This window comes from Ursus maritimus, unplaced genomic scaffold (genome assembly GCF_017311325.1).
Source record: "Ursus maritimus isolate PB19 unplaced genomic scaffold, ASM1731132v1 scaffold_29, whole genome shotgun sequence".
Classification (NCBI taxonomy): domain Eukaryota; kingdom Metazoa; phylum Chordata; class Mammalia; order Carnivora; family Ursidae; genus Ursus; species Ursus maritimus.
The window spans coordinates 29002861-29028818 of NW_024425452.1; the positions used below are offsets into that span (position 1 = coordinate 29002861).

General features: G+C 39.4%; 1 protein-coding gene across 1 annotated transcript in view; it reads left to right on the plus strand.

Annotated features, from left to right (window-relative positions):
* MEI4 (meiotic double-stranded break formation protein 4) overlaps nucleotides 1-25958 on the plus strand; it is a 182969-nt gene that overhangs the window by 16484 nt on the left and 140527 nt on the right. Inside the window, exon 2 of the mRNA XM_008684844.1 lies at nucleotides 11388-11923. Within this exon, the coding sequence (XP_008683066.1) occupies nucleotides 11388-11923 (536 nt within the window). The remainder of the gene's footprint in view (nucleotides 1-11387; nucleotides 11924-25958) is intronic.

Here is a 25958-nt window from a genome sequence, read left to right on the forward strand (position 1 = left end):
CGTTGGTTCTAGCTATGCATAGTAACTATTTGATAGCTTTTTTTTTTTTTTAAAGATTTATTTGAAAGATCGCGCATTCTCTCAGTGCATGCGCAGGTGGGGTGAGGGGTGGAGGGAGAGAATCCTCAGGGAGACTCCCTGCTGAGTGTGGAGCCCAACACGGGGCTCAGTCTCAAGATTCATGAGATCATGACCTCAGCCAAAACCAAGAGTCAGACGCTCGACCAACTGAGCCACCTAAGCGCCACTATTTGACAGCTTTTTAAAAAGCCTAGATTTCATGGACTGGTTTCAATATAGCAGATGTAAAAAATAATAATAATAAAATCTTGAAACCAGAACCCATGACCATGAGCCTATACAAGGCAGGCTTTAAAAAATGTTCCAGTCAGGGGAAGGTCTTATTTCCAGAGACGCAGCTGAGGCTTAGACCATCCCTGTAGCAGTTATCTGGCTGAGATATCTCTCTGCTCGATCTGAACAAATGCACGTCAATTAGACAAAAATGTGCTTGAATCCTTATCAGGCAGTTCAGTGGCCACATACAGGCCACGCCTGCAATCACAGATTTGCCAGTTGCATGGTACTTTACAAGATGGGTGTAATTTAGAGAATGGAATTGAAGTGTGAAAAAATTGGAAGGTGAATTAAAATGAGAGACTTCTTGTTGTGCTTGTTCAGTTGTGATGTAGTAAACATTATGATTTAGGTGTGGATGCTTACGGGTAGGAAAAATTACAGGTAACTGGAAGTCAGTTTAAAAAAAACAACTTAACTGTTTCAATATAATATTGAGGATCTTCTAAAATAGCCCAAATAATCAACAAGTAAGTACTTAAATATATTTGTTCAGTACTGTGCTTGACTTCCAAGGTTGGAGAAGAAGTTTACTGGTTACATCTTGTGAGTTTATTATTTGGTTAGAGAGGCAAGATCTCCTGAGATGGACACATAGAAGGACACTACATATGATGTATATAGTTTCATTTGGGGTTATATTTATTGATAGTCATTCATTAGTTGATTCATTTCTTCAACAAAAACTGATTTCTGGAGGTTGTGGTGAAAAAAAAGAAACCATCAATATTCCCATAGAGGAGACAGACAATAACAAGCAAACTGATAAGCAGGAAAAATTCTGAGAGGCTTAAAAGCTGTGAAAAAAAATAAACCAGGTTGAAGCGATGGAATGCATGTGGATGGGGCAGGGCTGCTAAGAGCCTGGGTGGTCAGACAGACCTCACTGAGAAGGAGGTGTTCGAGCAGGGTCATCCGAGTGGCCCCTGAGGCAGAAACTAGCTTGCATGCTTAGTGAGCAGACACAGAGCAGAGGGAGTAAGATGAGACCAGAGCAAGGCCAGGAGTGCTGACGATATAGGGCTTCTTCCAGGGGGTAGGACTTGAAGCACACTGGGAATCTTTGGTGAGCATGAAACAGGAGCTTTGGACTTTTTGCTGTGGTTGCTGTGTGGAGAATGTAAGTGGGAGGAGAAGCAGGCTGCTGGGTAGCAGTCCAAGGCTGTGGTCCATCAGGGATGTGATGCTGGCTTAGATAAGGTGGGAGGAGACAGCTAGAATATATAAGGCTCTACTTTTGCAAAATAGAAAATAAAGTGGCAAAGATGACCCTGAAAAGGGAGAAGAATTCCAGCTGAATCCTGAAAGATTAAACATGAATTGAACATAAATAGATAAAGAGGAAATAGATATTTCTGGGAGATTTGAAGATGGGAATGGAAATGGCATGAATGGGCCACAGTCCGTTTCTCTGCTCTCCAAAGAAAGCAGAACAAATAAAAATTAATCTGAGATAGTGGTTCTCACACTAGAATCACCTGGGTGTCTTAAAAAAATACTGATATCTGGGTTCTACCTCTGAGATTCTGGCATTGTACTTAGCATGGAGTGTGGTCTGGCATTGGAATTTAGAAATGTTCCAAAGTCACTTAAATGTGCAGGTAAGGTTGAAAACCACCATTGTATGATCTCATAAAGTAGGAGACCTGTAGCCTGGCAAGAAACCCATGAAGCAGACTGAGTGCCTAGGTGTGGGAGTAGTGCAGAGTAGTGCTTTTGAGACTTAATTGTGAGACTCCCCTGAGATGTTTATTTAAAATACAAGTTCCTGGAGCCCTCTCCTGGAAACACTGATTAATTGTACCTAGGAATACTTAATATGTTCCTCTTATGGTGATATAAGTTGGGAAAAATTGCACTTGGTAAAAGATCTCAGTGCTTCTGATTTTCGATAAGGAGAGTGAAATGGACACATCAGTGGAAATGAATGCCAGCCTCAGCTGTCTGGTAGGGTGGGGTTGGAGGACCAAGCTGGCTTGAAGGTAACATCTCAACAGTACAGATGTGAGCTGTTGGAACTCTGATCAAGAGCTGAAGTCAAAGCAGTGTCATCACGGGCTCAGTGGAAAACAAATTCAGGCAAATTCTTTTGGAAAGAGACTTGCTCAGGAAGAGATTGGAGATGTGTATGATCTCAGCAAGAAAGCTAATTGGGGCTAGATTGTAGAGAGCTGTGTCATTGGGCATTCACAGCATTGGGAGGCCAGTGAATGTGGTGTATTGCTGACGTCCGTCATTGTATTGTTTTTACCAATTCTGCATAGCATTCATAACATCCACACACTGATGAAGTTATGCAGGTGGATTCATTGGTTCGCTTGGTAGAGGGTTGTATTTTCACGGGTTTGATGTTCTTCTGTAGGGCTGTAATATACGTGTGCACTATCTCTCAACATGGTACTTCCTGTTTGTTAGGACATGAAATCAGGACTATGCTTTTTACCTATACTGCATATCTTTGCCCCCAGATGACTGAATCCAAAGAGAAATTGCTTTTTCTTACCAGCATCTAATTTTGTCCTAAAAACTCTTTTCCGTTAGAGAGATTCTGTTCATTTATTCAGCCCCTTTTTATTCAGTAGCTGTTCAGTACAAACAATGTGGACAGTGTAAAGAGAAATGGGTCTATGCCCTGCCCATAGGATCATACAGTCTATTGGGAGCACGATCACATCACTAATTATACCCAGTGAGACTGTGGTCCAGAGGAAGATACTGATGTTTAGAGGAGAGAGTGATTATTTTGCTTTAGAGAATAGGACTTTTAAAATTCTTTTTGGAGGATGTTGCTGACTTTAAAGGATGGGTAGGATTTAGAAAGCTGTGGATACTAGGGTATTTCAGGCAAGAGGGAACAGTGTAAAGGACAGACACAGGAATCTGCTGGCAAATGATCTAATTTGACTGTGGCGTAGAGAGCATGAGGAGGTGTTCTGGAAAATAAGATGAAAAGCTAGGTTGGAGCCTATTAAGAAGAGGTGTGACAGCCAGTGGAAAACATGCTTTATTCTGTAGGCAGCAAGGAGCCTTTGGAGATGTTCCAGCAGGAAAATAGAGGGAAAACTAGCATTTATTGGGGGTGTGCTATGCATGTGCCAAGCAGTATGCTTTCTGAAAGTGGTTCCTTTAGGTAATCTGAGGCATAGGTTATTTGGGCACAGTAATTGGGCATCATGTTTAGCGTTGTTTGGAAGAGGGAGGAGCTAGAGACAGGAACAGCCCAGTCACTGCCCATATCTTATGTGTTATTATTTTGGCATGGGAAAGAAGAGATGATCTAAAAAAGGTTTTTTTTAATTGAGTAAATTTCTCTTGAGCTCTCTCAATATTCCGTGCTCTGGGATATGGCGGTAAATCAGCAGTCCAAGACTGTCGTAGAGTATATATTTTGTGGGTGGGACAGATTATACCGGCAGAGAATAATCAGGCAGTGACAAGTGACATTTAGAGAATGAAAATAGGGAGGTGTGACAGAGACGGATCTGGTGGCTTCTTTAGACTGGGTGGTCACGTAAGGTCTCTCTGAAGAAGTGACATTTTAACAGACACTTGAATGATAATGAGGAACCAGCCTTTAGAAAATTGGGGTTCAGGGTGGAGGGAGCATCCCAGGCAGAGGGAATGGCCCTAAATGGGAACAAACTTAGTGAATCTAAAGGAACAAAAAGGGGAGGCAGGATCAACATTATTTGTCAATAGAGTGTATATGGGGATCAAGGAAGAAGTCAAAGTTGACCCTTAGGTTTCTAATGGTGGAAACAGAGAATGATAGCACTGTTATCAGGGAATTGGACCAAGTGTAAGTGAAGGATGCGGTTTCTTTTGGACTTGCATGGTTTAAAATGCTGAGAGCTAGGCACTTGAGCTTGGGAGAGGAGGTGGGATGGACATAGAACTTTGAGAATCATCCGCCTATAGAGTCCTTTGAGGCTCTAGGAAAGGTGGGGACATCCAGGAAGTTGGAACAGGAAGAGAAAGCCAAAGACAACAATTCAGAAGGTTTAAATTGGCAAACTCGGAGATGAGAGAGATGGGGACAAGAAGGAAAGCTGAGGGTCTGAGCACTGGGCATGGGAGGAATCGCACTATCAAGTAGTTCGGGACCACGCTGACCCACAAATGCATTGTTTTGTTTTGTGAACCTAATGCAGTGAAGACAATTCTGTTAAGATGAATCATTCCATTAGCTTATAATTTCATAATTTGACATTGCTGTCTCTCTTGGTGTATTCAAAACTAGAATTAGGATGCCAGCTGCTAGAGTGGGATTAAACAGAACTGTAAGCTTTCCTTTGTCAGCAGTTCTCAAATATGCTTTGCAATATGCCAAAACATATCTTTCCAGAGGCAGAAGACAAACAATTGTTTTAAAGTGAAACACTGTCGTTTGAGAATTATGTGGTACTTGAAAATAGCAATTTCTGTTTGACCACCAGGTGGCGAAAACACTACTTTTAAATTGTTCAATTCATCAGTACATGTGAGTGACTATTCTTACTAAGAAATCATGGTTGGTAGTGACCAGTTATATATGCCCATGATGACATTTCAGCGCATTGGAAGAAATGCAATTTGACTTAACTTTTTTGTTAATATGTATATTCAACAAGAATTCACACCACCAACTATGTAGGAGGGCAGGCATCAGGCAACAGAAATTCTCAGATTAGTAAGCTCTGTGTCTGTCCTCAAGAATCTCTCCCTTCCAAGAGGGAGTCAGTCATACACTCCGAACAGGTTGATGAGTGCAGTAATAGAAGTACGTGTAAGGTACATGATAGCCCAGATGGGGAATGATTTCCTTTGCTCTGGGCAAAGCAGGGAAGGTTTCACAGAGGATTTGAATCCGGGTTTGAGGAATCAGTCCATCTCTGGGTTATAGCATAAGAACATACCACGTAGTGGGAACAACTTGTGCAAATACATAGTTGTATGAAATAGCATGGTGTGTTTTGGTTAACTGTAAGTGTTTGATATTACTTATACATAAGTCAGAGTGACAATGGAGGCAAGGCTGGAGAAGTAAGCAGTGAAAGGCTCTGTGGGCCAAGCTGAGGATCTTGGAGGACTCTTATCTGGTAAAGGAAGCCATTGGAAGGTTTTAAGGATGACGACCCTGTGATCAAACTAGTATTTCAGCAGGTGACTGTCAGGTCAGTTCAGAATCTGGCCTAGAAGAGGATAGAACCAAAGGCTGGTAGATCAGTTAGGCAAGGGTGCTGTGGTAATTAGTGCAAGAGATGATGATGGTGTGAACTAGAGCAGGGGTGGGAGTCCAGGCAAGGACAGGTTCACATGTGTAATGGTGGTTGGTTTTATGTTTCAACTTGACTGAGTCACCTAGTGCCCAGATATTTGGTCAAACTTTATTGTGGATGTGTCTGTAACGGTGTTTTTGGACAAGATTAACAGTTGAGTAGACTGAGTAAAGCAGACCACCTGCCCTAGTGTGGATGGACTTCATCTAATCAGTTGAACTCAAGAGAACAAAAAGGCTGAATAAGAGTGAATTCCTTCTTCCTGACTGTCTTTGAGCTGGGGCATTGGTCTTTTCCTGCCTTTGAACTCGACCTGAAACATTGGCTCTTCTTGGGGCTCGAGCCTGCTGGCTTTCAGACTGGAACTTACACTGTCAGCTTTCCTTTGTAGGCCTTTGTAGTTGCTCTGGAACTATATAATACCATTCCTCTCCTAGGTCTCCAGCTGGCTGACTGCAGATTTTGGGATTTCTCAACCTCCATAATTACGTGAGCCAATGCCTTATGTTAAAACTCTTTTCTCCCTCTCTCTTGTATATAAATCCTATTGTTCCATTTCTCTGGAGAGTCCTGACTAACACAGGTACGGAAGGTGGAGTCAGCATAACATGGCATTTCACTGTATGTGGAGGTTGAAAGAAAGTTGCCAAGAGTGATCCCTCGCTCGGGCCTGGTGAATGGAGGAACAGTCTTGCCGGGGACTGAAATTGGTGGTGTGCGGTACAAACAAGAATTGTATGTTTACGTGTGCGGTGTATGAAGAAGATCTGTACAGCTTATAAACAGAAAATTCATGGGATTTTCAAGGTGTGGAGAAAAAGATGCCTTTTAGACAGTTGGTTCTCTGGGTCTAGCTTTATAAGTAATGTAAGGACTGTAGAAATGGATGACAAACGGCATCAAGATTTGATGTGGTGTGAAAATCTGGGGGCAGCAGAGAATAATTTGATTCCAGGATGGGCATTTCTAGGGTAGAATGTGTAGCAGGCGGGCACAGCTCTATTTTGTTGAACATGCTTGAGATCCACTCTTAAATGGTAAGTGGGATGAAGGTGGAATTTATTTACTGAAAGAAGATGGAAGAGACAGGGCCCAGGAAAATGGAATTGAAAGTCTGTGAGATCCAGGGTATGAGAGGGACTATAGAATATTTTGGACAGAATCTGTGGTTTTAACTGGTATCTTATTTTATGCACTTATATATGCGATGTCATACTTTAGCATAATTTAGATTCTTGGTATCTATTATCATTTAATAACAATAGATAATATTTCTGAGCACTTAAAATATCCTGGACTCTGCTTGGTCAGGATGCGTATGTATGTACTTTACTATCTCTTTACATCTAATGACAAATGTGTCGGTTAGATCATGTCCAGTGACTTGGAGAGAAATTATAGTCCTCGATCCCTTCAGCCCAATAACAAATTAAGAGAGAAGCATCATTTGACTTCTGCTTCACCTTAGTCCCTCCTGGAGAAGCAGGAATTACAGAAAGTTGCAGTAGTATGGCTTCATTTTTCTCTTCTCTCCTTTGGGTATGATGCTTTGTTAGTCAAGCTTCGAGATTTATTTTGAGAAAAGTCATCCAAGCAAATGACTAGAATCTGAGTAGAATGAGTTCTGTAAGACTCATTTAAAGAGGCAGAGGGGTATGTACAGAGGCCGGCATGGGAACACACAGGCCTTTTTGCTGTGGTTAGAAGATGATTGGACTTGGAACTGAGTACTTGGTTTCGCTTCTCCCTCTGTGGCTTTTCTTAGACCTCTTAATCAAGTGGAGCCTACATTTCCTTATCGGTAAATTAGGAATAATAATAATAACCCATGTTCAGGGGTTGTTGGGAACAACAATTGAGTTATTTGATGAAACTGCTTTGTAAAGTGAAATGCGAATATAAGATTGTTCTATTCATTTTGACAAAGTGACTTTAATATTGTAAGCCATATTGCATAAAAGCTCACTGTGGTCCTCGCTGGTGGAATTATGCATTCCTTCAGGGCACTGAGAGGACATTCCTCTCTGTGTGGTTTCCCACATACCCTCAACAGTCTTTTCTGTGGGGGCAGAAACGAAGCAGGCACGACGAGTGATGGTCACTTTGTGTATTCCTATGCCCCGAGCGCATGCATGGGTAGAGCTACTCCCCACAAATGGGTACCAATCAGCACACGAAGCAGATGAGATGGAGTGGTTGTGACTTGCCAGAAGGTACACCAGTGAGGGGTGAAAAGCAGAAACAAGAAAACAGCTTTTTGCTTCCCAGTTTAGTTGTTGGTAGAATTCATTTTATGTCTTCCCTGAAATCATCACCCATGAAGTTCATCTTACTGTAATGGGAAGTTGAGGAGGTTCATGAAATATTTAAACTCGTGTTCACTTTCTTAGTGAAGACCATTGTGAATTCCATGGAAGAAAAATATAATCTACCTAGATAATTACCGTAATCCCCCACCCTTTACTTTTGTGAAGAGTGAAAAGTCACTTCAAATGTTTATTCTTGCTCAAAAGAAAAAGAAATTGTCTGTTGGCTTAAAATGAGCAGGCTGTGTCATGGAATTTACATCAAAAACTAGGGATGTACTAGTTTGTATGGTGACTAACATAACCTAATACAACTAACAAAACATAATAAAGAATTATTATAAAAAAATGAGCAGGCTATGTGCCTCTTTTAGTGTAGAAATGGCCACGTATGGTTAAATGCTTTGTCGATAGTTCACCCTTTGGGTGACCACCACATTTTTTAACTTAACTGCGTTTCCCCCTGAACATGGAGTACAGATACTGTTGTGATAATTGGCAAGCACATAGTTGCACATTTGTGGTGATTATAGCAGATACTTTTTAATTCAATGAACTCTAAATTAAAGTCTGATCCTCTCATTTTGCCTCATCATCGCCTTCTATTTGTATTGAGGGACAAAAGAGCAACAAATCAGATTTCCAAATGTGAGATGGGGAGGATAGATGTTCCTTTCATCATTCTTCCCAGGCCCTGATCAACCAGTATTCCCCCATCTCTAACTTTAAAAAATGACTGTTAGGTGAGATCTCTTTCAACTTCCTATATGCTAAGGGCATTTTTTTCTTTTTCTTTTCTTTTCTTTTCTTTCTTTCTTTTTTTTTTTTTTTTTTTTTTTTTTTTTACATCCCTGTACATTCTCATTCTCTTTCCTTCAGCCTCAAAGGAAATAAACTACTTCTGCATCACTAAGCACAGCCCATCCACTGGGGTCCTTGACTCAGTCTCCCCCCTGCCTTCTCCAGGGCCAGGCCCTTCCTGGCATTTTAAATTTTTTCTCATTTCTCCAGCTTTTGCTTCTGTGTTATGTTTTTCTTCTTAGTCTATAATTGCTCAGATTTCTCCCAATTTGACATGCCACATTTGCCTGCAATTCCTGTCCCATTTTATACTCTCCTGACCCAACTCCTCAGAAGCCTCAGCCAGTCCTCGCTGACTTTCTGCCCCGTCACTCCCATTGCACTCTGGCCTCTGTCCACCACCCTGACTGAGCAGAGCTGCTGTGGTTACAGTCACTGGTGATTTTCTAATGAGTAATTCCAACATATTTTTCTCAGCTTTTTATTTTATGGATTTCTCTACTGCATGTAATTCTCCTTGAAACTTTTCCCTTGACTTTCATACCACAGTCATTTTTATTCCTTTTGTACCTCTTTAATTGTTCCTTCCCTGTGTCCTTAATCATTTTTTTCCCTCTAGTCAGCCCTCAAATATCAGTACTCCTCAGGGTCACTCTTTGATCTTCTTTGTTCTAGTCGCTGTTCATACTCTCACCAAGTGATCCTAACCATTTTCATGATTTCACATACCACCTACACACTGATGACTCCTCAGATGCATTTTCAGTCTAGACCTTTTCCCCACCCTCAGGCTCATTGGCCAATTTCTAGGTGAATCTCTTTGCCTCGAGTTCCTCCAGTTTCTTCACAGTTTATAAGACCAAACCTGAACTCTTATCATTTCTCCTAAACCAGTTTTTCTGTCTGTATTTTTACCATTTCAGTTAGTAGCACCATCATCTACCTAGTCACCTGACTCAAAAACAAAGGAGCCATTTATTCCTACCTCAACTTCATTGCCCATATCCAGTCAGTCCTCTGGCTTCTATGTTATATTTTGACGTTTTTGAATTTATTTCCCTGGTCAGTCCCTTCCTTTCTTTTCCACAGCAACTACTTGGTTCATTTCTTTCATCATCTGGTATTAGCACATCCTTCAGTCTCATTGTGTCCTCCCTCAAATCTGCCCTTCCTACGGCCAATAGAGTGAGTGATCTGTGAATAAAAAATAAAACCATTTACCTTTCCTGCATTGCACTGTTTAGCGTCTCACTCCTTTCATTGCGGACAGCAATACTTCCCAAACTTGGTTTCCTAAATATATACATGTGCTTTAGAACATTCAATAAGAATTTCACAATTTTGTTTGTAAATTTTACTGATAATCATTTTACAGACAATAACCTTATTTGTGTTTATGATGGAATTTCTGTCAAAGAATGACCTAAAATTACTAGTTTAGCTTTAACTGCAGTGCCTCAGCCAACATCAGAAGATTCTAGTGGCCATAGACATACTTTCAAGGATCTATGAGATCTGCCTTTACCTGTCCATCTGTTTCTCTCTATACCGATGCAGGTGTGCTTGAATAATTCCAAGGACGTATATAAGTTGTTCCTAGATCGTTATTGTACATCAGGTATTCATGTTGATGTGTATATAATTTTTCCAAAGGGGTCTTACATTATTCAAGTTTGAATTACACTCACTCTATAAATTTTAAGGCCTTTAATATATCTTCTAAGATCTTTTATGACTTGGCCTCTGCATGTTTCTTTATTTTAGTATCTTGCTTTATATTTTCTGTAATGAACATCAAACTACTTGTGGCTCCTTATACACACGATGCTTTTCTTTTCCTTTTTAAGTCTCGACTTTAGCTCTTACCTCTTTGGTGTATGGAATTTTCTCCCTGCATTCCCGTAACTTTTAACTTGGAGCTCCTACTTATGCCTTATAAATTAGTGCCACCATCACCTCCTCCAGGATGCACTAGTCCAACCATGGTGCGCTGTTCAGTGGTCCTCCTGTTTTCATAGTGCCCTGAGCAGATCTCTGTCTCTGCATACATCTTACTGCTTTGTAGTGACCTGTTGGAATCTCTACAGACAGTTACCTCCTTCAGGTCTTGTGGTTTCTTCTCTGTATCTTTCAAGCATGGCACATAGTTGAACGAGAGATAGTGACCTGTAAATATACATGGGGGAATCACCTTTGCTTTCTACCAGAGATCTTTCTACAGTCAGCTTAAGCAATTTCTTTCAGAGTTTTTTCTCTTTTAGATTTTTACACTACTGGTTTTTAAATGTTTAGTATGTTTTTGCATGCTTCATTTAATATTTTAAGTTAGAAAAATCTGTCTAGTTTTTTGGGTTTTTTGTTTTTTTGTTTTTGCGGGTTTTTTTGTTTGCTTGTTTTGTTTTTTTGAGAGAGAGAGAGCGAGAGAATGAGCATGAGCAGAGCTGGAAGGGCAGGTGGAGAGAGGGAGAGAGAGAATACTAAGAAGGCTCTAGGCTCATTGTGGATCCCAACACGGGGCTTAAGCTCACAATCCTGAGAACATGCCCTGAGCTGAAATCCAGAGTCAGGTGCTTAGCTTACTGAGCCACCCAGGACCCCCTGTCTAGTTTTTATATGAAGAAATATTAGCTACAGAAAGATAACACTTCGTTCCTTTCTGTTTCAGGAGGTCCGTCTTCCCAGTTGCAGGCTCAGGAACCTGGAAGTTCTGAAAATACATTAAGTCTGCTGGAAGATTCTGGGTGTGATTTATCAAATGAGCAGAGAAGTGAACCTTCAGAGGTGGCCCAGCATTCTGTGGAGAGCTGCACCCCCACACCCTTTCTACCACTGCCCATTGTGAAAAGACATTGTGGCACTCTGGAAAATCCTCTGTCTTCCCACATGCAATTCTTGCAACATCTTCTTGAACTGAAGAACTTGACAGAATCAGGGAGTCTGAAAACAGACCTAAGCCACTTTGAAAACGACTTCTCCACAGTATCTGATTCTGTTTTTCAGTTGCTGGACGGCCTGATCACTTTTTACCGTAAACCCAAATTTCCTTTTTCAAGCTTTTGGGCAGAAGCTGTTAATACTTTAGCTGGACTGATCAGTGACTGTAACTTATCTAATCATATTCTTAAAAAGTGTTCCCAGAAGTTGGAAGAATTTGAGAAAACCCTACTGCAGGTTATTTTAAGGAGCAACCATATAAACCGGGTAAGTATTAAATCTCTTCTATTCATGAAATAATGTCAGTAGTTTTGGAGAACATTCCCATTGGATAACGTTGATTGCTGTCCCTTAGACTCCTGGCTCAGAGTCTCCAGTTAAGACCCTCTTTTGCAGTCATGTCCCCTCCTCTGACCTCTAATTGCTACAGCATGGTTCTCTACATAGATGCCTGTGCTTCCAGCTTGTACTTCTCTACTTTGAGTTGTTATCTTCCCTGTTTTTTATTTTTATCCTTGAGTTCTTAATCTTCTTTTGTTTTCCCTTGCCTACGGTTACTTCCTATTGATCAAAAAGTCTCAGTATTTTTCAAAAAACCACTAGCATTTAATGGTTTCCCAATCTATAACTTCTACGGGTGTTAAATTCCTCATGATGGATTACCTGTACTGTACTGAATTTGCTCTTTTTCTGGCATTGACTAGCAGATGCCTGGAGGTCAAAGAATATTTTTCTCTTCTTTTAGAATTTCCATTGTAAGTGGCATAATACCCCACGGACCCTCTGCAGTTGTGGATTAAATGAGTAAATTGGCTGAGGAACACATAACATATGGCTTTATTATGTTTTTTTTTTCTTATTTATTTAACGTGGGTTAGTGTGGTTGACTCCGGGATTCTTTTTTAACAGGTGACATTGAGGTAACCTGCTGTTATGTTTTGTTTGTTTGTTTGCCTCTTGAGACATAAGGGACAGTTTTTTTTGTATTACTTCCTATCTTCTTCAGGATCTGAACCTTTGGGAAACTCCAAATGCATTCACATTTTAATCCTTCTAATTGACTACTTAAAATACCACAGGGGAGACTAAAAGGTCTATCTAGCTTATTAACAGTATATTTCACTGTAGGAAAAAAGTTGTTAGATCTTGTTTCTTTTGATACATCATTGTCAAGTGTTTATCCTCAGTGCCATTATCTGAATTTTGTACAGTAGAGGCTTTACCTGAATTTTTAAAACTCTAACAAAATTTGAACTAATAGCCTAATTTGTTGCACATACATCTGTTCTTCTCCGTTAATGTGCGGTTTGATCAATATTATAGAAAACTTTACGATTAAGCTTTTGGCATTTGTGAAAGGCGACTTTTCTGTTTGGCAAACTGAAATTTTTTTCTACCTGATGTGGTCAATCAGGAGTTAAATATCAGATTTTTCACAGTAGTATCTGAGGTATATAATCTGTGTCTTTACCATTAATAAATATCTTATTTAATATTTCTTTTTTTTTTTGCATATTTTTGCTTTCTTTTAAAACTACTGTAAACAGGTTTTATGTTGACTTTGAACCTTCCAAATACTGGCATTTATATTCTTCATCAGTTAACAGACGATGCATATATTTTTTTCAGTCTAGTCTTTGACTTAAGCATTAGAATACCCACGAGTAGCCTTGGGACTTGTATGGAGGGAAGGGAGAATGTAGAAGAAGCTTTTGATGGTGTGGATGGATCTGAAGTGTACTTTCCGTACCGTTTGCCGTGATGCAAGCTGTTACTGAATAGTTGGTCAACGGTGGGGGAATGAGTGAATGAATGGCTTTGGTCTTTTCTTGGAGAGGTAATTGTTACAGGTAGAGAAAGAATCATAAAATTGCTCACTGCATTTACAATTAGGATGATGACTCATACATAAGTTTTAATGACATTCTCTCTGGGGATTTTTTTTTTCTTGCCAGTGAAAGCTTCTTAGATTAAATCATTCTAGCTTTAGTTGTCGTTATTACTATCATCATCTTCTTCCAGATATATTCAAAAAGCTTCTTTATTAGAATAGAAAAAATGACTGATGATTGCTTTTATTTATTTTTTTATTTTATTTTATTTTTTTAAAGATTTTATTTATTTATGTGACAGAGAGACAGCCAGCGAGAGAGGGAACAGAGCATGGGGAGTGGGAGAGGAAGAAGCAGGCTCTCAGCGGAGGAGCCCGATGTGGGACTCGATCCTGGAACACCGGGATCACGCCCTGAGCCAAAGGCAGACGCTTAACGACTGCGCTACCCAGGCGCCCCAATGATTGCTCTTTTAGAAATGCTTTTTTGTCTTTTTTAGTTTCAAGAAGGAATATATTCTGATGTGAAATATAGGATAGCTCCTATTGCATTTTTATTGATACTATTTTTGATTGATTAATACAAAATACCATAGTTTATGGGAAAAAATTGCTTCTTGGAAAAACCTTGTTTCCACGATTGGAAATATTTAAATTGTATTGCTTAGAAACTCGAGCCCTCCTATTGGTTTTGTTAAAGTTATGTTTATGCACTGTGATAGGAAAAGTTGTGGTATGAATACTTACTGGTCTGACAGGGATTTCATGTGTTTATAGTTCATCTACAGCCAGTTTTAAATAAAATATATATCTTTTACATGTTCTCAATACATTTAGTAGTAAAATTATTCTGGCCATAGTTTAGTTTTTCTTTAACGGTCAATAAGAAGTTGGTATTTTTCAGAATCTTGAGGTTGTTATTGTGAATGTCAGTGATGTCAGGGTTGTGTATATTCAAGAAATAGGAGGTTGAAATGAGACACCCTGGAAATTATTTTGAAAAGTTCCTTAATTGTAGCTTGGTTGAAATTTTAAATAAGTTTGGGGGAAAAATAAGTTTGCTGAGAATATATATATGATTTGTGATTTTTCAGATTTGGATAAATCCTATTTATTTCTGTGCTGTTTTGTGCTATAATATGCACTATATTTATTCAATAACAGATTTTTAGGTGTTGTTATCTTAGTGTTATGTCTGTATCATATTTTTAGGATAACCATTAGTGTGGGACTAGAAGGTATAATCCACAATGACAAATTTGACAGGTAGAGAAGATACATGTCTTGAAACCAGATGGCTTACAGAGGTCTGCACTAGGCTTGCTTGAGGGGTCCTGGGAAGCAGTCTTGACTTTACTTGTTTTCTACTTCCAGGCCCCAGTATGGCATGTTTCCTTTTTCGCTGGCGTACTTGCCTTGGGGTCAGGAATGTTTGCCTTTGAGGTATTTCATGCCCTTTGTTTGACTGGTAGCCTGACCTTTCCTGTATTTCCAGACCTCAAAATGTGTTTATTTCTATGATTAGGTATTTCTTCCACTTATTTTGTCATAGGCCAGGGTACTGTCATAGAAGTTAAACAGCAGAATGCTTTTGATTCTACTTAGATTTTACAGTGGTCTCTGTCTTAAATTTTCATTTGTTTTGAAGAGATGGGAAATATTTTATTACGTTGAATATCAAAATCTATAGTTACCCTTGAGCTTTTAGGTACTTAGCGTATATTGCTAGATCTTAGAGACATACTAGTGAGTTACTTAGAAAGCTTTCTCTTCAATTTCTTATTTTTTAAACCATAAAACAACTCTTGGACATATCAGTTGTGAAATTGAAAAAAAAATTTGACTGCCAAGTAGATATTAACTTAGAATCTTTTGTATGTATGGTAAGCCGAATAATGGTCTCTGCTAAGGATGTCCACATCCTAATCCTTGGAATTTGTGAATGTTTTATGTTACATGACGGGGTGGGGTGGAGAATTAAGGTTGCTGAACTTGGGATGAGGATATTAGCCTGGATATACCCATGGGCCCAATACTCACAAGGGTCTTGGTAAGTGAAAAAGGGAGGCAGGAGGGTGAGTGTCAGATAAATTTGAAGATGCTGGCTTTAAAGATGGAGAAAGGGGCCATGAACCAAGAAATGCAGGTTGGAAAACACAAGGAGATGGGTTCTTCTTGAGAGCCTCCATAAGGAATGCAGGCCTGGCAACACCTTCATTTTGGCCCAGCGAGACCCGCTTCAGAATTCCGAAGTCTAGAACTCTGACTGAGTAAATTTGTGTTGCTGAAAAGCCACTGAGACTGTGGTAGTTTGATATATAGCAGCAATGGGAAATAATCCACTGTGCTTAATATTTTACAGTGTTTTCACATCCATTATGTCATCCGATATGTATACAGCAACTCTGTGTGATAGGCACGCTTGCCATTTGTTAGATAAGAAAAATGAGGCTCAGAGAGATTGGCCCAAGGACACCAGGCTAGTCAGCACTGGGAACACTGGCACCTAGTATTGGAGTTGAATGTGGTGCTGCTTTCCCTCTTCATTCTCTCTTCTCAAAAGGCTGAAATTTGGTAAAACTGACCCAGACTCTAGGATATAGGCAGATATTGCTTGTATAATTCCCCCCGCTATGGTCTATATGTCCATCCCTTCCCGTCTGGATTCCTGCAGTAACTTCTTTCAGGTTCCTGACTCATCTGATCCTCCTCTAACCCATCCCCCTCACCATTGTCAGAGTGATCCTTAAAAAATGACAAAGGTAGCACAAAATGGGAAATTATCTTTTTTAAAAAATCACCCTTATAAAAATGCCAAAGATCCTTTAGGGGTTCCTCATGGACTTATAAAAAAGCACACATTCTCTTGATGGGCATTGAGCAACCTACAGAATTGTTAAATGACTATATTGTACACCTGAAACTAATGTTACACTGTCAGCTACACCAGAATTAAGAAAGAGAGAGAGAGAGAGAAGAAAGAACAGAGGAGGGGGGAAGGGAGGGAGGCAGGCAGGCACACATACGTCACTGCGGCCCACAAGGCCCTTCTCTGCCTGGCTCCTATCCAGCTTCTTCAATATCGTCTTTCTGTATTCCCTCCTAACCACTCTTCACTCCAGTCAGACAGAATTGTAGTTTCAAGTACTTTCTATTCTCTTCCTGGTACCTGTCAGTCCCTTAGCCCAGGACACCCTTCTTCCATCTGGCTAGTCGTATGTGTCCTTACAAACTGAGCTCTAGGATTAGCTCCTCAAAGCAGCCTTCCCTCCCACCCTGCTTCCGTGGTCTTTTCCTTTTGCTGATTAAATATCCCTCACATAAATTCACCACAGTGCACATATCACTGTACAGTAACTACTCACTTGTTTTTCCTCCTCCACTGGAATCCATATTTGTGGCCATACGCCATGCCTTACTCAGTTTAGATCCTCAGGGCTCAGCGTGGTACCTAGCAGTGGGCTGGGGGCATCTCGTTATAGCCTGGTGAGGGTGGACGTCTGGGCTCCCACTTGGCCTTGGCTCATGTGGGTGGGGTGGGCCACAGTTTTTTCTGTAGTAGTTGGCTGTTTGTTTGGAGGTTATCTCTGAAAGCTTTCCATCTTGCCAGGCTGTCTCTTTACCTTCCTTTGGCTTTTGCTGTTATTTTTGTTTTGTCCATGCCCATTGGTATTTCTAGGTTGTTGGCTTTTTTAGCTCCAAATCTGGGGTATATGAGGCAAAAGGAAAACTAGGGAACTTACTACTCTGTCCTTCCTTTGTCTTCAGGTCCATGGCTGGTCTGCCTGTCAGTCTTCTTAGGTTTGATTTATAGATAATGCCGAGGATTTTTAGTTGTTCTTAGTGAGGGGAGTGGAGATCAGTAAGTACACTTCCCAGAAGGGGAAACCTGTGAATGTATTTTTAAAAGTCAAATAATATTCCATACTTACAACAACAAAGAGCTAGCTCTGCTGCACCCCAAGCTCCTTAGTACCACCCCTCAGAGACCAGTGCTACCAGATCTTGACTCTCATTCTGCCACCCATATACCTGTGTTTTTAAATAAAAGGCTTACACTGCTATTTCTCAGATTCTTTTCTTTCCGATTGATTGATTGATTGAAATTTTTATTTTAGGTAGGCTCCATACCCAATGTGGGGCTCAAACTCATGACCCTGACAGCCACGCACTCCATTTATTTTCCTTTTTTATCTGTTCACTTTGTATCATGGAAGATAAAAATTTATGTCTTATGTAGCTGCCCTCCTCTACCTACTCTCCGAACGTAGGTTTTACCGTAAGTTTTAGTTAAATAAATATTACATATTTATACTATTATAAGTAATTTTATTAGCACGGAGACATATAGCACACAATGATTTCATTTCCTTTTGTACAACTTTTTTTCTAAAGATAATTGCTCAGAATTATTTTTTTTCCTATTTGCTTAGTTTTCTATGTACCCATAATTGATTCTTCTTTCAATCACTGTGATAGGGTTGTAAACATCCTCTCAGTGTGGCCAGACAAATTAAACCATTTATCAGTTCCATCCTTTTTCAAAGAAACCTCTCCTGAAGCCCTCCATCTTCCTGTTGTAATCCGGGCTCCTGCTCCCTGTGTCTGCTGCTCAGCATTACTCCAGGGACTCCTTTCCTTTAATCACCACCTGGGACTTCCCTCTGCCGTTTTCTTGTGTTGTATCTCATAGTCCCTGGGTTCATATATTCCTTTTCTTGGTTTATAACTTCATTTGATGATGCACGTTCTTTATGAGCTGAGAATGGGTTCGTGGGTTATAAACTTTTAAAATATTTGTTCACTTAAAATATTTTATTCAAGGGGCACCTGGATGGTTAAGTGTCTGCCTTCAGCTCAGGTCATGATCCCCGGGTCCTGGAATTGAGCCCCTTGGCAGGCTCCCAGCTCAGCAGGGAGTCTGCTTCTCCCTCTCCCTCTGCCACTCTCCCCTGCTCATGCTCTCTCCGTCTCTCTCCCAAGTGAATAAATAAAATTTTTAAAAAAAATTAAAAAAAAAATATTTTATTCCAATTTTAAACTTTATTGATGGATTAGGATAGATTTCCAGGTTGGAAATAATTTTTCCATTTTATTTCAAGACATTTTTCTACTGACTTCTGGATTACATTGTTGCTAATGAGAATTCCAATGTAATTATGGTTTTGATTCCTTGAATATGATTTAGTTCCCACCTTCCTGTACCCCCAGAAGCACTTAGCATCTCTCATATTCCCATTGTTTTGTAGCTACAGGATGGTGTCTTTTAAAATTCCTTTTCTTAAGTCCTCAGTGGGTCCTGGAGTCTGGGATTTCATTTCTTTGGTTCTGAATTTTTTGATTTGTTTTTCTTGTATATTTCTGTCTTTTCTCTTCTCTCTTCCCTTTTTCTAGAATATCTCTTGGTCTGATCTTTTTTTTTTTTTCTCTTATATCATTTAGTCTTTTCATTTATTTATTTTTTTTCTGGGAGATTTCCTTAGCTTTTTCTTCTAGCCAACTATTGAACTTTTTATTTCTGCTGAAATATTTTTAGTTTCTATGTGTTCTTATTCTCTTGATTGTTCCTTCATACAGCTCCCAGTTCGTGGTTTATATCAATAAGATACAAAGTGTTCGTATTTTCTTTGTTCCCTGCTTTACCGCTGATTTCCCCACCTCAGTTGAACATCTTTTTCATTTTCAAGGCTTTTTGGTGCCTTGAGTGAATCTGGAAAGATGGGTAAGATGTATGAAGGCCACCAGACAAAGAAGTAGTCGAGTGTGCTGAGCGGTATGCAGGCTGCCTGGGAAGAGGCCGTGAGGCAGGAGGAAGCCTGGAGAGCCCTGGAACTGCACAGGTTTGGTTTGGGAAGGAGTGGAACTTAGCAGTGAAGGAGCCGAACTGATGGAGAAGGGCCAGGTCACGAAGGTTCTTGTGCTTTTTGTTAAATACTTGAGTGTCTTAAGGTATACAATATAAAATTGCCAGCATAATTTTGTATGTAGAAACCTGTGCTCTTTTTCCTAGGAAGGTGCTATGGTTTTTATATGATTCTGAAAAGATATTGTAATCCTCAAAAGTAACAACATCTGGGAAATCATTTGGACGGGTTGGCACACCCTGCTCACATTAATCCTTTCTGCTCATCCAAATTCTACCCAACTTTCAAAACATGGCTCAAATCTCAAATTACTCTTAAATTATTTCTTATCAAACTGATCCTGAAACGGGCTCTTCTTCTAAACTTCTGTGGTGATTATTATCTACATTAATTCACTTCTCACTTTGCCACATGCTATCTTATTAGCTTATCTAGCTTGGATGTTTAGCTTTTTGAATGTTTTCATCACAGAGATTAATAGCTCAAGTTAGAATCCCCAACTTTTATTTATTAGCAGTGACCCGAGACACGTTAACTCACTTCAAGTTCCACATCTAAAGATGGAGATAATAAATACGATTATCTCCTAGGGCTGTTGGAATTTTTCCATGGCCAAGTGCAAATGAAGTGCTTGGTATAATATTCGGTATCATATTAAGTGGTTAATAAATGTTTCTTGTTGTGACTTGTCTCCCTTGAGGAAGGGCCGAATCTTATTTTCTCCACTCTTGTTAGTACAATGCCGAGCTCATATTGGATGCAAAATGAGGTATTTTTTGAGTTGAAAATAAGACAATGAAAGTAAACGACAAGTTGTGGTTCATTTGCGCCCATACCTTTAAATACCATCTTCTGACTTTTGGTCAAATTTGTGTGTATAGAACCTTTCTTAGCAGTAGCTCTGTCTTATTGGCACCATGATGGCATTCCGGAAGCACTTCTGTGTACCAGGTGCTGGTATCATCTTGTGATGTCACTAACTATCCGTCCACACTTGCGGCTTCCCACCGACTGATGAGCTGAATAGGCATCCTGGGCTTTTTTCTTCGTATGTTCATTATAGAGCATCCATACGTTAACTATTGGAGTGTCACGGTGTCAGCTACCCTTTGCACCAGTCCCTTCCGGTAGAGCTGGGTTGGGTTGCATCTCTCATCTTGTCATTGGTTTTGTAGGATTTTGTAGTTGATGCATCCCTCTTAGACTGCCATTTTTGCTCAGCTCACCAGTGATGTGGCCTTCAGGAAGCACAGCGGTAAATCTGAAGATAACGGTTCATGTAATCAAATGTCTTGTTTCACCAGTGTGTACCTTTTGGTTGTATTTTAAAGCATTCATGCCATAATTATATCAACCAGTAGAACATATTAACTTTTAATTTAATTCTGTTCAGGTAGCATTTGTTATCGATTTCTCTGCTGAGTTAGGACATCATTTTAGAATTGACATAGGCTTTTGTTCCTGTGCTGACTTTTCCAAAGATCCTTATGTTCTGCTGCTTGCTTTTGTTTTTGTCCTGGGTGTCCATCAGTTTCTTGCATGTTGCCTCAAGGATTTTTAAGGCTACTCACAGTGTGTTTTGTTTTAGGATATTCCTGGGGAAATAAAAGTGGAATTGAAGGTTAAGGCTCCATGCTCCATTTCATCTTTGTGCAGAGCTGTATTTAAATAAAAGAAAGAAAGAAAAATCTGGGCTAATAATCCTGCAGTTGTACTTTAATTTAATAAGCATTTACTGAAGCAAGTTGTATCATAAATTCAGATCTTAATACTTATTTTGACCGCTGTATCACTATATAAATCAGTATATAAATCTGGATTTTCAGAACAGTGTTTGACTTTCAGTGCATATACAGAGGAAAGAGGACTAGACAGAGCTGAACCCAGTTCAGCTTACTTATAGGGTATACTTGACGTTCCAGAATCTCCTCCTGAGATCATTAACAGCAGTCTGCCTTCCTATTATACTTTATAGTTTGTAAAGTACTTTCACCTGGAGTTTATTCCTGGTTCTGACAACAACTGTGTCACGGTTGTTATTGCCACCTTCAGTTTATAGATGAAAAAATTGAGGGCAAGCAGGTTAAAAGACTCAGTGAAAGTACTTAATTAACCAGCCGTGGAAGACCTGGGTCTCAAACCTATGTTCATGACCACAAATTCTTCCCTCGTTCTACTATATTTCATTTCCATCTTAACTAATATACTTTTGTCCCAAGTGCAAAAGAAATGAATTGAATTCCATTTATGGGTTAAAAAATATTAGAAATCCAACACCTTACAAATATTTCTCCTGGTTTTATGACAGTATTTACAGTTTGCTAGGGTAAGTTACTGCATTTTATTTTGTGCAGAGATTTATCTTTAAAGAAAGCATAAAAGGAAAAAAAAGGACCACTGTGTATTACATTATAGGATCACCTGTTCCTTGTTTTCTTTATTGGCTATAAATAACAAATCTGTTGAAAACTTTATAATCACATACAGAATCTAGTTTCTAATTCAATATAAACTATGTGGTTTAACTTGTGTCTACATAAAAATAAAAATATTTTCCTCTCTGCTTTAACAATATTGTGAAATACATTTTATTTTCTAGAAGCTTTATAAATGGGATTTTGAAGCTATCATTTTTTAGCTCAGTTTTTCCATTGAGTTCAGAATCTGCTTGGAGTAACCCCCTCCCTGCTCTGCCCATAGTTACCAATAGTTATAAGAGTTGGGAAAACTTAAATCATAGCTATCAGACGTGAGTCCTGGAAAAATCAAACATTCTGAGAACATGAAATTGCCTCTCATTTATTTATAGATGTAATAGTTTTAAAGCAGAACATTTTGAGCATACAAAGATTAACCATTAACCCACTTACTTGTTTTTTCCATGGTACTTTTCCAGGGCTAGGTCTCTAAAATGAAACATGGGACTCCTCTCATGTGTGGGGTACTGTCATAGATGCTGTGTATAGTCTGGTAGATGAATGAGATGGGTCTCTGCCAAAGGGAATAATAATCTAGATAGCCACTGAATAAATGAACAGGTGATGTAAACTGACATAACAGGTACAACAAAAGAAATGAACAGGGTGCAATGGGAGAGAATAAAAGAGAAGACCTAATTTAGATTAGTGAGACTTGGAAGGTTTCATGGAGGAAGTAGCTTTAAAATGGAAGGAGTGGGAGTTTAGAGTAAGGGCTTTCAAGACAGTGGTCATCACATATTGCTGAGACAGGATGTATCTGAGTAATTTCTGGAAGGCAGGCAGTGTGCTCAGGTTGAGAGAGTGAAGGACGGAGAGCTGCATAATGCACACAAGAATACAGACTGCAGCGGGTCTGTAGGTTGCCTGCTGTATTAACTCCTTAGGGCTGCTGAAGCAAAGCATCACAAATTGATTGCTGTACAACAACAGAAATGTACGCCCTCGCAGTTCCGCTGGCCGCCTCTGAAGTAAAGGTGTTGACTTGGCCATACTCTTCCAGAGATGCTAGGGGAGAAGCGCTTCCTTGCCTTTATGGCTTCTGGTGGCTGCTGGCATTTCTTGGCCTGTGGCTGCATCTGTTTCTTCCTCACTCCCTTTCCCACTGTGTGTCTAATCTCCCTCTGCATCTGTCTTCTAAGGTATATACGAGGGCATTTAGGGATTGCGTAAACAACTCAGTACTATGTCTTCATTTCAAGATCCTTATCCTAATGGCCTCTGCGGAGACCCTTTTTCTAAGTAAGATGGTGTCATTCACAGGTTCCCCAGGACTTGATATGGACATCTTTTGGGGTCCATTTTTCAGCCTACCACACCTACACAGCGTTCATTTTCACTCTGATCCTTTGATTTTATTAAAATATCTATCCCTTTCAGAAAAATACAATAAAATAAAATAAAAAAATACCTATCCCTTCTCCACACAGGTCATTCATCTACCCCCAGAACCCTTGGGTCTGAGGATAATTCTAATCTTATCTCCCATGCCAGGAGTAGGCTCCTAGGCATTTCAGACCAATGGGGCACCAGGAGTGGCTTCCTCTGGGCTTCTGGAAAAGTTTCTCCTCATTCTCTGGGAGATTCCCAAAGGCAATTCATCTCTTCCTCTGGCTACAGTTTTGTGAAGGCATAAAGCTAGAACTCTTACAGTCATCTTGCTGCCATCTGAAGGGCAAATATAAAGGAGAATAAAGCCTAAAGAATTACAATAAATCCGAGCCAGAGCCAGGTTAAGTCAACCCTGCAGCCCACTCAATCTCTGCATTTTCAATCAGAGGAGTCAGTGCATTTTGTTAGCACTTAAGGTGGTTTGAGTTGGGGTTTCTGCAACTTGTAGCTCAAAATATTTTTTGGGTAGGCCATGGTAAGGAGCGTGGATTTAATTTGATTTATGATGGGAAGTCGTTGATTTAGTTTTCAGAACCTCACTTTGGATACCATTGGGATAATTGATTAGAGAGACAAGAGGTGGAATTAGAGAAACCATTAAGCCATGTAGTAGTTCAGTGAGTGTGGACCATGGTTTAAGCTAGGGTGCTGGAAGTAGAAATGAAATGAATATACAGATTTGAAATATATACTAGGGAAAAAATATAAATATATGCTGGAAGATTTCTCATTAAAGTTGATAGATTGAGACAGACATCTGATTTGGCTCCCACCATCATTAAAATAATAGTAAAGGACTTGTTTTCAAATGGCATAGACATGTGGGGAAAATGAGAGACCAAACAATAGCGACAAAGTACTACAAACTAGAAAGGGCTGGGCTATTGGTAAATGCCTTATCAATCCAAGAACACAGAACCGTAGAACAGTTAAGAAAGCTATTAACTAACCCAACTGACACAGTAGAATCTATCAAAAACTCAGAAATCAGCTCTACTTGTTACTTCCAGAAGAGGGAAAGGAGGCCAAATACTGGAGGACAAGGAGGATTGGTCAGAAGTACTTAGAACCTGGATCCCCTCTCCTACCTCACAGAGCAGGGGGATGCCCCTGCAACAGCTGGAAAAACACTGGAGATTTATTTTTTGGAAATATTTTTTAAAAAGGTATTTAATTGGAGAAATTACACAGAGTTGAGGGAGAAGGTACTATATTTTAAAGTGGGGATTAAGGGAACGTATGTGTACAGTTGCTGATATCTCCCCAACTTTCTCCCTCTATTTGGCTGCAGACACTGGTAACAAAACCTTTAACTCTCAGACAGCAGACAGGAAGTCTTTTCTGTGAAAACTGAATTTCCCAAGAGGAAAAACATGAACATACTGATACCAAAGGTTCTCTAAAGGAAACAAAGCACCCAGATCTCCCTACATTGCAGCTTAACACTAACTCCTGCCCACAGACCAACAGCTTTCACATAGTTTTCTGTCCTTGGTCTTACAGTGCAGGATTAGCAGATTTCTGAGGAAAGCATCTAATATGAAGGTTAGCTCTTAAAAACAACTTGGTGGAACCAGAGAGCAAGCAGAGATGCAAAACTGAAATGTATATATATTATATATGTATGTATATATATGAATATTTATACACATGTAAATATTCTCAGGAAGATAAGAGCATGTGTTACAACCATGACAAAAGAAAATGGTGCTTTAAAATAAAATTTTGAGGGAATAAAAAATACTAATTTAAAATTTAAAATATGATAGTGAAAACATACATGAAGGTTTGGAAGCTTAGTTAGGAAAATCTTCCAGAAAGTAGAGAAACCAGAAAATAGGGAGACCAAAGAAAGAAAACTAGATGGCCAATTTGGGGAACCCAACATAATGAATAATATACAAGTTACCAAAAGAGAGAACCAGAAAAAATAAGAGGAAATCATTGAAGATACAATTTAAGGAATTTCGTAAAAGTGTTTTTAGATTGAAAGCCTACCAAGTGCCCTATACTTGGATGAAAATAGACCTATATTAAGGCTATCACTGTGAAATTTCAGAATACCGGATAAAGAAAAGATCTTATATGCTTCCAGAGAAAAGAGGAAAAAAATACAGTTCACAAACAAAATATCAGGAATACAAAGAGGAAAAAAATACAGTTCACAAGCAAAATATCAGGAATACAAATATTTCAGATTTTTTAAAAGCAGGACAGTGGAAGAATTGAAGACAATGGAACCTTCCCAAATATTTTTCAGGAAATTTATTTCCAACTCAGAATTTCGTACCTAATTAAACTATCAATCAAGTGTAAGTGAAGATACTTTTAGGCATATTAGGTCTCAAAATGCATCACCCCTGTACCCTCTCTCAGGACACTACTAGATGGTATTCTCCAATCGAATTGAGCCAGCAAACCAAGAAAGAAGACATGAGATACCAGGAACAGAACGACACATGAGATACGGTTCTGAAGGGAGTTTCAGGATACCAGCTGTGCGCTAAGTCTGGAGAGCAACCATTCTAGATTGGAGTAGATCAGAAGATTCCAGGAGAGATGCTTAAGGAACATGAAATTAACAGAATACAGAGTATGTATGCACATCTTCAGAGCAGACTATGACAACTGATGAGTTTGGGGGTGAATTTTTATTAAGTGCATTAAAAAAGCTGGTGAATAAAATGACAGTTATTACTTACAGGAAAAATGTGTAGAAAAGGAAAAAAATATATAGC